Source organism: Pterocles gutturalis, unplaced genomic scaffold, assembly GCF_000699245.1.
Source record: "Pterocles gutturalis isolate BGI_N339 unplaced genomic scaffold, ASM69924v1 scaffold22541, whole genome shotgun sequence".
NCBI classification, from domain to species: domain Eukaryota; kingdom Metazoa; phylum Chordata; class Aves; order Pterocliformes; family Pteroclidae; genus Pterocles; species Pterocles gutturalis.
This window is the reverse complement of record NW_010098400.1, coordinates 1,770-14,464: the sequence shown is the minus strand read 5'-3', so window position 1 is coordinate 14,464 and position 12,695 is coordinate 1,770. Positions and strand designations below refer to the sequence as shown.

General features: G+C 46.7%; 2 protein-coding genes across 2 annotated transcripts; one reads left to right on the top strand and one right to left on the bottom strand.

Moving 5' to 3' along the window:
* Positions 1-853: 853 nt before the first annotated feature.
* On the top strand, positions 854-4,437 carry LOC104461315 (FYVE and coiled-coil domain-containing protein 1-like). The gene is made up of 4 exons (XM_010072859.1): positions 854-943; positions 1,844-2,054; positions 3,435-3,544; positions 3,977-4,437. Coding segments are annotated over exons 1-4 (399 nt in total). The 5' UTR covers positions 854-941; the 3' UTR covers positions 4,053-4,437.
* Positions 4,438-11,301: 6,864 nt separating this feature from the next.
* LOC104461324 (C-C chemokine receptor type 9-like) lies at positions 11,302-12,450 on the bottom strand. Its single transcript, XM_010072870.1, has one exon. The coding sequence runs from the start codon at positions 12,448-12,450 to the stop codon at positions 11,302-11,304; it is 1,149 nt and encodes a 382-aa protein (XP_010071172.1).
* Positions 12,451-12,695: the final 245 nt, after the last annotated feature.

Genomic DNA, 12,695 nt, shown 5'->3' with positions numbered 1-12,695 from the left:
CATGAAGAAATAAATTCTCCTGACAGAAGGACAAGAGCTCCAGTTAAATTGTGGGACTGGGTTTCTTGTATTTTCCATGCAGGCTACTAGGCTTCAGTTTAGACCATTGGACTCAATGGGATATCAGAAAGAGAAGGAGGGTTTCCTTTGTGATTATCATGCACTTGGGTTTAAGAGACAAAGTTGGAGGCTTGGCATTCCCTTAGCGAGTAGGTGTGGTGGATTTTTTGGTTAGAGCAGCCTGGTGGCGAGCTAACCATCTAACCGTGTGTCAGGTCAGGAATAAGGAAAATCACATGTTAGAGGAGAACATGGAAAATGTACCGGTCCTGGGATTTAATTTACATTTCAGGGTCCTGAAAGAAAGGTGAAATTAATGGATGAAATAAGGAACTCTAGTGGCATTGCATATAAATAATGGAGTTTGACACTTCTGGGAAGCCTGCAGTACTGTAGTTTGTTTGGTTTGTATGAATTCAAGGCTGTGAAATTAAAGCTTTATACCTGTTAGGCTGGGAAGGGAGAGTTCTGTGGATCACAGCATGATGTCTGTTGCTGTTCCTACTGTGCAAGCAAAATATATGTATAGGTTTACAAACTATAGTTTAGTTTTCCATGTTTTTTTTTTCAGAATGTAGCAGTTTTACATTTGTGCACAGTGGTTAGCAGAATGGGAGTGCAGTTTTGCCCAGACGGTTTTGTCACTAGAATGTACAAAATATGAATTCTAGAATTTGACATCGTGACTATCAAAACATTTCTATTTTAGGAAGGCGGCAGTATGCAGATGGTATTTGACCACATACTACTCAGAGAATCATGGTTTTCCTTTTTTTCCTTGTCCTAGAAACAGCACGTGTAATTCTTCAACCTTTGATGAATCAGAAGAGTGGCAAGTTGCTCAAGATGCTGAGATATGCTTGTTGAAGTCAGGAGAAATCATGTAAGCAGAACAGTTTCATTACTACCAGGCTGAAAGAATAAAGGCTGAGCTCAGGTATCAGCTATGGGAGCATGAGGCTTGCAGACTCCTGGAGGAGCTTGTTCTTATTCTAGTTCTTGTTGCAGGAGGTGCTATGAACAGGAAGGGGGCTTAGACGGAAGGCTGTGTGGTTCTAGTAGTCTCTGGAAGCAATGGCAAGGGCAAGTCAGGGAGTGCTGTGCTAGCCAGACCTTTGTCACAGGGAGGGAATTAATGGCCTTTTGGAGAATGTATATCTATCAGCAGGTCAAGGGGGGTGATTCTTCCCCTCTGCTCTGCTCTTGTGAGCAAGGGACTTGGGATCATCTGGATGCTAAGAGCTTACCTTTTAATTGGAAGGACTTTTGAGTTGGCTTTTATGCAACTTGCTTGGGTAAAACAGACCAAGCTGTAGCATTCGGTGCTTCAGAGGATCTGGACAGAACTGCTGTTCACAATTCTACCCATCTGTCCCCTCTGTACTGCTGATCCCTATTTCCTGTACAAATGAGATCTAGGAAGGTAAATAAATTAGGTGACTATTTTTTGTTTAAATTTTGGCTTAAAAAGAGCAGTAGAGGGCAGCAGACATTTTTTTATTGTTGTAACTGTAAAAAGCTTTATTCAAGCACTAGCTTTTTCTAGTCAAAATTAGATAAATATTCACATTTGCCAGAGCAGTGAAGGTGCTTGATATCAGTCATCTTTTATGTAGTTCTTGCCTTCATCCAAGGCTGAATTTTCCTGCCTGGGTTGGACCTGTCCCAAAACTGCTGTGGAGTCTTGCCTCAAATAGATAGGAAATAAAAAGCAATGATTATTGATTCTCTCCGAATAATTACATGGGATCTCTTCAAGTAATTGTATTTTTCTCCCTCACAGGATCAAATTACCTCTTACAGTGGAAGAGATCTTAAATTTTGGGGAAAGCAACAGAGAGCTGTTCATCAAATCCAGCACCTACAGCATCATTCCCATCACCGTGACAGAGATGGGGCTAACAATCAGCTGGATCTTTTCATCAGACCCTAAAAGCATATCCTTCAGCGTTGTCTACCAGGAATCAGAAGACACACCGCTGGATCAGTGCAAGGTAAGGCCTTTGTTTCCATACTGCCTTAGAGATTGTAGCACACCACAATCGGCCACCTAGAGGAATCAGCAAGTATAGCCAGAAGGGCTGCAGGAGCATGCCAGTTGCTGTTGCATTAAGGACTCGTTTCTCCAGTTAGACTACAGTTCTGCTGAAGGCAGAGCTACATCTTTAATTCTTTAATGTTGCCTGCAAAAGTGGAGTTGAGAAGCACTGTAGCTCCTATTGGTCATTCTGAAATTCACCCACTATTATTAAGCAAAAATAAAAGTCTAAGCCTGCAAAATTCTTTTTTCCCTCCTCAATATTACTTAGTTTGTAAGCTGCCTAGGGCCAAGTTTGCCAGGCACTTCAGCAGGGGCCACAGGGAGAACAGATACATTGATGGGTTACCTGCATTTCTTACAGTGAAGCATGTATTTAAGTGCCTTGATGAAGTGTGAAATCACATTGCCAGTGCCCAAGGTACCAGGTTTTATATGCGCTGCCCATATTTCATGAGGATTGTGGATTAAGTGAATCCGTGTTACTCAGCTCATTGCAAAGTTTTAATGAAGACAAGACAGCTGCTGGTTTTACCCACGGTGGTGCAGGGAGCCCTCAGGCTGTGATTTCACTGGGGGAGTAAGAAGACATTTATATAGCATGCATTAATTTACTTCAGGGCAACTAATTCCATGTAAAATCTCCTTTTTTTCTTCAGCTGAAGGATGAATGAATAGTGAATCATAGAATTATAGAATCATTAATATTGGAAAAGACCTGAAGGATCATCAAGTCCAACCCAACACCACCTCACTCACTAACCCATGTCCTTAAGCACCACATCTACACGTTTCTTGAACACCTCTAGGGATGGTGACTCCACCACTTCCCTGGGCAGCCTGTTCCAATGCCTGATCACTCTTTCAGTGAAGAAATTTTTTCTAATATCCAGCCTAAACCTCCCCTGGTGCAACTTGAGGAATGTTGCTTCTGTCTTGATATATCTATTTGATGTAACTTTTATAGGGTCATCCTTGATTTAAGACATATTTTGCTAAATCCTGCTCTTGGACATATTTGTACAGATTTAATATAGCACTGCTGATGCTAGTAAACTTGCTTAGATTAACATTAAAAAGATCAGGATTTGATTCTATCCCTAAAGCAGAGATTTATAGCCATAGCTTAACACTATAACCAGGCTGTCAAAGAAAAACAGGTGTCTCACTGCGAGACTTCAGTTTGTGAGAATTTTTAATGTTAATCAGTGAAAATAAATCGTTTTGCAGGCACATATGCACCTCAGGAGTTTCAGGATGGCTCAAGTCTTAAGTATTTTTTGAAGGCAAATGTCAATTTATAGAAAGTTCCATTTTTATTTTTATTGAATTCCAGGTTCTTATTCCTATGACCCGCTGCAACTCTCATAAGGAAACTATCAGAGGACAGGTGAAAGTCAGAAACCCTGGAATCTACACACTGATATTTGACAACACATTCTCTAGGTGAGTGTAAAAGGTGAAGTAAGCTTGGGTTTACAGACAGTGGAACTGATTAGATGTACCATTATTTTGACATCCAGAAGTAAATATGAGAAGTTGGTCCTGGCTTGCCCAAAGATCTTCTCACTGAGTTTTAGTTCTTGTTCATGTTGGATTTTTTTGTTCACTCCGTAGCAGAATTCCACTCTTCTGTCTCAACCTCTGAGATGGTAAACAGAAGCAAGCAAGTCATTTGTGACTCCTTCTGAGACAGTTTAGTCAGGTTTGTCATCTTATTAACAGCAGACCTGACAGCCCTTGCGCAGGCATACTTCTTTTTAACACCAGTCTTTTTTTTTGTCTGAGTATAAACTGAAAGACTGAATATACTTTTAAGGCTTCACATAGTTGACTTGAGCTAACGTGATCATCTTGCTTTCTTTTCTTTCTCGACAGGTTTATCTCAAAAAGAGTGTTTTATCACTTGGCTGTTGAGCGACCTGTCATCTACGATGGAAGTGATTTTCCATAGCCTCAAATATACTGTGTTATTTTTAATTGAATTTTTAAGAAATGCTATTATTTATGTACGTGTAAGCATTACGATTACCACTGTGTTTGAAGACTCTGAAACTATGCAATAGCTATAATGCACTTAGAGAACATGTGTACACTAAAAACCAGAAGCCTTTTTAGGAACACTAATGGTTCTGTACTGTGTACAGATTGCTCAAAGCCATGTTGTTTGATTTAACAGGTCAAATCATGTTCCAGCCAAATTTTTTTTCAGTGGGGAGAAAAATAAGTGTGGGGGTGTCTAAATGCAAACTGAAATACCCTACTGAAAATTTAATTACTTTTCTTCCAAAAATATCCTTCAAAAGGAAATTTAAAGAAAAATGTGTATTTTTGTTGACCTCTTCACTGAGGAACCGTTTCTGTTCTGCTGTAATGCTCTTACAGTCATAACAGCAACTATGCAATATTTCAATCTTCACAGGCACATATTGTAATCCATCTATAATTTTTTATCTTTTCCAAGTTTTATGAACAGCAAACATTGGGGTTTTTTATATTTTGGGCTAAGATTTGGTGAGTCTTAACTGGCTTTTAAAACTGCTTTGATACTGAATACCAGCTATGAAACAATACAGCACGAAGCAGCAACTCCTTTCACTTTTGCTCACTGTACTCCGTAAGCTGGTCCACTGAAACCATCCCTCACGGTGAGTACTGATGGCAGAATGAGGAGTATCATTTGCAGAATAAAGTACTGCTCCCTGTGTGATATTAGGAAAAGGAGCATTCCTTTTTCCTGCTTCAGCACCTTAGTCAGCAGCATTCACAGGAGAGCACAGTTTTTGAGGAGGCCAGCAGTCTCTCTCTCAACTCTGTGGAAGGCAGCAATAATGTGTGAATTGGTCTCAAAAAGTCCATCCCGAACGCATATCCAGCCCTGGGGAGCTCTCCACCTGGTGTCAGTGTATTTCCTTCCCTAGCCCTTGCGGTTGTCCCAGCCAACTGCTAACTTTCCATCTGGGGTTTGGGGACAGAGCTGGCTGGAAGCACTGCCTTTGAAGGAAGACTTTTACATGCAAACCGCCTGCTTTCTATATAGAATGTCAACTTTTTATTAACATACCTGAAAGCAGATTGTCCTCTTAACAATTCCTAGTGTCTGATGGAAAGGCAAAACATTTTGGCAGGAGAAAGGAGAAAAGCTCTTTCTCCCCGCCAGCCCTCCTCATCATTTGAGGTGTGTCTGATTTCTGATGTTACTGTTCTCCCAAGGAAACCTCAGACCCAGAAGGTTTTAGTGCAGCGGTTGGTAGCAGGCAAGCCTGAAGACACTTGGTGGCAGCTGTAGCTGGTATACGGGGTCCTGGTGGGAGACAGAAAGTAAAATGTGAGGGGAAAGAAGAAAAAAGGGCAAGCACAGGCTGAAGCGACTTATTTAGGGGAGGGGAAAGAAAGTGCAGGGGCAAACTTGTAAATGTAAATTGCTAGTCAGTTGCTAGGTTGCTAATCATTCATTCCAGTCGTTAACACTGTAAAAATACAGTGATCTTGAAAAAGATTGTGAAAGAATTACTGCCCTTCATGGAGCACCTAGACGTTGGGTTGCACGTACAGGGCTTTCTGGAAGGGCAAATTGCTCTCTGGGCGGCATCCAGCTGAAATCAGGGGCCTTTGCAGCTGGGATGTCTGGCTCACCAGGAGCTCTCCCTTCTCTTCATATGCCTCTGCCCAGTGCTGGTGGTGTGCTGCCCAGCCTCTGCCAGGCAGAGGGGTCGGAAGGTGCGAGCTGGTCAGTTGAACCCTTCCCTGGCTGTGTGCATGAAATGGGGTGGACGAGAGACTGGAGCGGGCAATAAACAGCGCACAGATCAGTTCATGGATTATGATATATTTCAGTGTTGAAGCTATGTTTTGTATTTAATTAGGCAAGAAGAGATTATTTATTGCTTAAAAATGGAGCACTGTGTACCACATGCTATGCAATCTCACTGAACTGTTACTGACATCTGCTGCAGATTTCCTTTAAGCTTTTAGGTGTGGTTTTTACAAGCACTTTGCTGTCGTTTTAGTTAGAATACTAATCTTACTAGGATATCTTTCTTAAAATGCCAAATGTAAGATAAAGGGACACAGTCAAATATCTTGGGCCAAAATATGACAACTCTGCACAGAAGTATTTGAAATATCTCCATTCAGAATTGTTTGGCAGACTTGCCTCTGGGTTTCCTCTCTCCATCCCAGTTCTTAGCATCTCTTCATCCTGTGTCAAATATTTTTAAGCCACTGTTTATGTAACTCTTAAAGTAATTGGCTCCATCTAGCAGGCCAGATGTTTCCCTGCAGGTCTTTTACGTGGACAGTCCTGAGGCTGGCAGAAGTGTATGTTTGAGATGATTGGATTGTTTTTATTTAGCGTTTAAGTCTTTGTGGTACCTTATCTTCAGGCTTTCCTGCCCCATGAGAGTCGTTTCATTGCTTTTTTTGCTCTCTGAGAGGGGACTAAAAGTGGGAGCCAGAACCTGTCATTTAAAGATGAAGAGGTTTGCTTCTAACCAAGGAAAGTCTTTAAGAAGGAGAAAAGAACTTTCAAAAGAGAAGTACGCAAGCTGGTAAGGTACAAATGGACAGCAGCCCAGCTGTTCAAAGTAACTGCTCAAAAGCAGGAATCCCATCATGTCAGCTAGAAGAGGGAGTCTTTTCCACCCCAGAGGCTGTGCAGAAGAGACAGTAAAGCACTTGTCATTAGTACCAGCCTTTGGTTTGAATGTCCCGGGTGGTTCACTGCTGGAGCCTAGAAACCCCATAAAGGACTTGGCACAAGTGTGGGTTTGTGCCAGAAATCATTTCATCCAAGCCCCTTATGCCTCCATTCATAAAGCACGTGTTCACGTGAGCTGTGCCAGCGATGCTGGTAAATCTGTTCGTTTACAGCTGCTTGAATTGGGCTTTTCATTATCCACAGGACTTCAGTTAAGAGAAAATAAACATTTAAAAATGATCATGAAATTAATGGAAGGGGGTGTTGTGCTTGTGGGACGAAGAGAGTATCCATTGTGGTCAGTGTAAGCAGTGGGGTGTTTTTCCTGGGTGCTGGAACAGTGGGGGGGGTAATATTTTTTGTTATTGCATAGGTTTATGTGGAGGAAAGAACGTAGATGCTCTGATAAAATGACAGTGTCCCTTTACTCAACATTACTCAGTGTTGCTTTATGAAAAATCAGAGAGATGTATTGCACGAGGGAGTGTACCGCATTACAAAAAAGCAGAGCTACAAAAGCCTGACTTTGCTCCCCTTTTAAAATTAAAGTTGCACTACAGTTTTAATTATGCTCAATCACTGCGATTGTAACTTGTTCAGAAGCATCTTTTGGTCTTAACTGCCAAAGAACTGCAAACCCTGTTCACATCAAACTTCATGCTCCAGATGGGGGCAAAAAGAGATTATGTATGCCAGCGTCTGTACGGTTACAGAGATGTAGACGGTTGTGTACTGGAATGTTTCTTGATGCTTATTTTTTTCCCCTTTTTTAACCTCAGGAATTAAAAAAAATGAAATTTATGTCATTGAGAATGTGTGTCCCTTTTCTGCCTTGTAGAGATAGCTTTGTCTGGAAGGTAAATCAGGTGATTGATCTACTTCTAAGCAGGAAAAAAATTTTACAAGGAAAGCAGAAGATAGTTTGTCATGCTGGTGGACAAAGGGCACGTCTGTACAGTACAACAGAAATACCTCCATCCACCTTCACTTCCTCTCGGAAGTAGAAAAGCTCCTCTGAGCTGCTGGGGCCATCTGAATGCGGTCAGGAGGACAGCGGCCCTGTCACCACCAGTCATTGCTGCTTTTATCGGTTATTTCTGTTTCTTCGTGGGAGTTTCCTTGTGGGGGGGAGGCCACGATATTTCCTGTCCCTGTGCCACAGCAGCAGCAGCCCCCCCTCCACACTCAGGGCCTCATGCAAAGCCCGGCCCCTGGTACAAGGGACCCGGGACACACAAGTTTCCATGTTCAGCCATCCTGGACACCATCTCCTCTCTTCTTTGGTGCTGGGGACAAGGCTCTCCCAGCCCCAGTGCTGCCTTACATCGGGTCTTAAGCCCCCTGTTTCTTGTCCTGTGCCTCGAATATTGGCCCTGGCACACCCAGGATGATATTCTGCCCCGGGGACCGCGTGAAGCTGCCAGCAGACAGTGGTATCATCTTTGTTAGCCCTTGAGATGCCACAGGGATGCTCTGAAGTCCAAATATAAGTTTTCAAAGCACATATGGGCCAGGAGGCTTGGGAAAAAACAGCGGCACTTGGGGGTGTTGGGACGGCGGTGCCTGGTCAGGTACGTCATGCACAATTGATCCAGATCGTAGCTGGAAGTGGTGGGTTTGCACATCCTGAACTTGGATTGATGGTTCTGGTTTTGTGCTATTTCATCTCCCGTGACTCCAGTGATCCTTGCAGCACCCATCGCCATTCTCTCGCACCATTCCATCGTTTTTTCTGCTCTCTGGAGAAGGCACTTCGATAAAGCACATCTCAATGCAAGCATCAGTTGGGCGTGTTTGCCTGCAGAGAGTGAAAGTCTCTCACCGGCTCTCCCAGCTTCCTCCCTGGGTACCACAAGCCAGCTGTCACCACGCTACGTGACTGCTGGCACCGCGGTCGCGATCTGAGCCCTTCGCCGTAACGAACCGACACCCCAAAGCTCCTGCCACGGCCACCCCCGTGACAGCATGGCTCCCAGCCTCTGCATGGTGTGGGGTGGGTGAGATCTGGGGTCCTGGCACGCTGCTGGCTCCCAGGAGAGGAGACGAAGGGTCTCGGGGCAACGATGCAATGCTTGGGGCAGGGACGAGCTGAGCCGCTGCAAAGGGACAGTGGAGGATCCCAAAACTGGGAACATCTGGGGAAACATGGCCTTAAGAAGAGGGAAGGGGAGCTGTTTAGGATCTCAGGGATTCCAACGACTGCTTGGTGACTGTCCTGCTGGAGCTATGGTTGAGGCAGGGAGACAATACCCCCATCTGCGGGGAAATCTGCCCTCCAGGAACACAGCATCAGCTGAAGGATGGGGATACCCTAGGAAGGGATTTTGGTGGGATGAATCCAGCTTAAAACCTCAGGGAAGAGGGACAGAGAAGCCCTGGGACCACCAGCAGCCCCGGTGGGACAGACCTCAGGAGGGAAAACCCGAAGCATCGGGGAGCAGCCTGACTCAGAGCGCAACGTGCGTGACCCAGGGACGACCCCGCCACCCCGAACTGCTGAAAGTTCATTGCCGTTTCACCACCCTCCACGGTTTCGTTTACCAACCAAGCATGAAAATTCCCCACCGCATTTCGCAGAGCAGAGAAGCGTTGTACCTTTGTTTGAGAAGGCCCCGAGATTCAAGTTCCCGGGACCGGCAGGATGCTGTGCAGGGACGAGGAGCTCGACGCCATGGGGCAGGACGGCGCATCAGCAGCAGCCAAGGTTTGCACGCTTGCACACTTGTTTGTTTGCTTGTTTGCATGACTCGAGGGCTCTTTTGGGAAGGAGAGGACCCCTGGGTGGGAGCATCCTCACCCCCATCGCTGGGAAGGGGCAGCGGGGCTCAGCTGCCCCATGTGCTCCCTCCTCCCACACCCTCTGAAACCTTCCCCCCCCTCCCAAAACTGCACCCCACCCATCGCCCTGGGGCCGAAACCTGCTCCGGTGCTGTGGGGTCTCCAGCTGCAGTTTCCGCACCCTAGGGCTTCGACACGTGTGCTAAACCCCGTTAGCAAGGATTTTCTCTGGCTTTTTTTGGGAGGAGTAAATCCTGCTGTTGGAAACAGGCTCTGTACACGGATCCAGTCCCGCGAAGGATGTGTTGGGCAAGGAACAACCCGTTCATCCCCTGGCTGTTTGTGGCAGTGCCTTTATTTAGCAGAATTTCAGCTTCCGTTCGCATTGAGCTTGACACAAGGCACAAAAAACCCCCAAAGCCTTCTTATACATAGAGTAAAAAATCTATATGCCTTCAACTATTTTTTTTCCTGTAAGGACAAGGTAAAAAAATTTAAAATCCTAGTAAACATATCTGAAACTAGAAGCCCACCTGCTCAGATATACCCTGTTAGCTAAAAAAGCAGCGCCAAGCCTTGCAGAAAGCTCACGTTTATCGACATGCTTTAACAATTAATGCACAATGAAAACACTTTGTTCCCGCAAGAAATAATAATTTCCAGGCGGCAAAGCAGGTTAAATGTGATTATTTAAAAGAAAGCCTCCTGCAATGGGGCCGGTGCCGGCACGAGAGCCCTGCAGAAATCTCAGGGTGTGTTACAGCACATTGCTTTTGGGAACGGCTGCCTCCACCGACCTGAAGTCTCAATCCAAATTTCATTAACGTTACGTTTGACGCTTAATTACTCTCTGTCTTACTGGCTCCAGGCTAAATATATTTTCTCACTGTTAGCAGAGATACTGGCGCATAACCGGCGACCTGTTGAACCATGGGTTTGGTTTTCACATTCGGGTTCACTACAGCTTTGCACCGGATGGCAAATATCTCTGGGACAGAGAACTCCGCGTCTTGGATGCCCTTGAATTTTTATTGTGATTTGTTTCAAGTATCAAAGCAGGAGCTGTAGCAAATAGATTGCACCCAATTTCACTTTGCATCACAAAGCTAAAATATAGGAGAAAGACAGATCTCATTCTGCAAGGACCACTTTATAAACACGAACTCTTGGCTTTCCTTTGCAACACAAACCACCTGTGCAGCAGAACAGCCTTGTGTCTGCACTGGCACGGACAGCGGCGTTTGCCTGCTGCACTGAACCTGTGCAGGAGCCAAAGGCTGGTCTGTACAGCAGGAGGGACCTGGGGTTGGTGTCAGCAGGGACCTCAGCTGGACGGCAAACAGAGGCTGCCCCATCCTGCTGCTCCCCATGGACAGGACGGGATGTTCCTCCTGCTCCATCGGCCTCTGTTGCTGAGGTAGCCGAGCTTGTCCCCTCCCTGCAAGGCTTGTTATTTTGGGTTGCAGTCTGAGCTGCAGATGGGCTGGATATTTAGAGCTTTTATCCTTTATCAGTTCTGCTAACAACAAGCATGGCTCCGTTTCGCTGCCCTGTGCTGAAGATTTCCCTTCCGTTCAGCCAGGGAGCCCAGGCTGGGACCCGTATGGCCAGCACAGGGCAACGAGGAGCCCTCAGCCCTCCCCATCCTCCCAGACAGTCTTTGGGGTAGGCAGATGGTTCCCAAAGAGTTCGGCGCCCGGCCAGAGGGGAGAGAGGGGAGATGGACTTACAGGAGGACTTGGCAGGGCGGGGATGCCATGGAGGAGGTGAGGTGGGTGCTGAGGGTCAGGGAGCTGCGCACCCGCCGCCCGCCCAGCATGGCGAAGGACCAGTTGGAGCTGTGGTCCTGGCTGTCACCGGCAGAGGAGCACTGCTCCGGACCCCGGCCCGGCCACCAGCTGCCGCTCGGCACCATCCTGCGCAGCGCCATCCGGAACCGCTCCCCAGCGAAGACGTAGAGGAAGGGGTTGAGGCAGCTGTGGAGGAAGGCGATGCTCTGGGTGACCTGCAGCCCGATGTCCAGCCGGTCAGCGGCCTGGCAGCTGTGTGCCACCCGCGTGTAGCTGTTGATGGCTTTGACCAGCAAAACGATGTTGTAGGGGAACTGGGAGAGAAGGAAGGCAGTGATGATGGTGGTGATGATCTTCAGGGACTTCTGCTTTTGGGATCTTTTGGCTTGCAGGAGGGTGTTGATGATCAGGGCATAACAAATCACCATGACGAGGAGCGGGAGGAAGAAGCCGATGGTGACTTTCAAGGCTAGGACGGTGACTCTGAAGACGCCGCTGACGTTCGGCGGGTAGGTGATTTTGCAAACGGTTACGTCACCCACCCGCATGCTCTGGCTGTACATGATCTCGGGGATGCACAGGCTCACAGCCATCAGCCAGACGGCCCAGCACATGAGCTTGCTGCGCAGGAGCCGCCGTGGCTTGGAAGTTTTCGCTTTCGTCGCCTGGACGATGCTGATGTACCTGTCGAAGCTGATGCAGGTGAGGAACAAGCTGCAGCTGTAGAAGTTGATCTTATACATGCTGTTGACGACTTTGCACATGAAGTTTTTGAAGATCCAACCGTCTGAAGCGGCCTTGGCCCAGAACGGGAGGGTGAGGAGGAGGAGCAGGTCGGCAATGGCTAGGTGCAGTAGGTACCGGTCCGTCATGCTCCTCCGGAAGCGGTACTTGCAATAGACCAGCACCACCAGGGCATTCCCCACCGTGCCAGCCAAGAAGATGAGCCAGAAGAACACGGGGAGGAAGGCTCGGGCGAACTGCCTGACCTGCTGCTTGTCACACTGGAGATCCGTGTCATTCACAGGATTTCTGTACAGAGACAGCACGGCACTGTCGTTCCCATAGGGATCCGGGCTGGTCATGCTGGGGTGGGGGACCTGCAATGGGGCATCAGGTAAATTTCTGTTGAGAGGTGGCTCAGGAAAGCATCAATTTGCTTTATGTTCCGTGTTAGATGGGTGACACACAGCAGATTTCGGACTGCTTGAAGTGTGTCCACACCCAAAAGAAGTGCATGGCGCAGCAAAGAGTTATACAAACGACCCGTTGAGGGACAAACCCTTTACCAAAGAGCAGCTCGCAGCCTCCAGCCAACGTCGGTTATTGA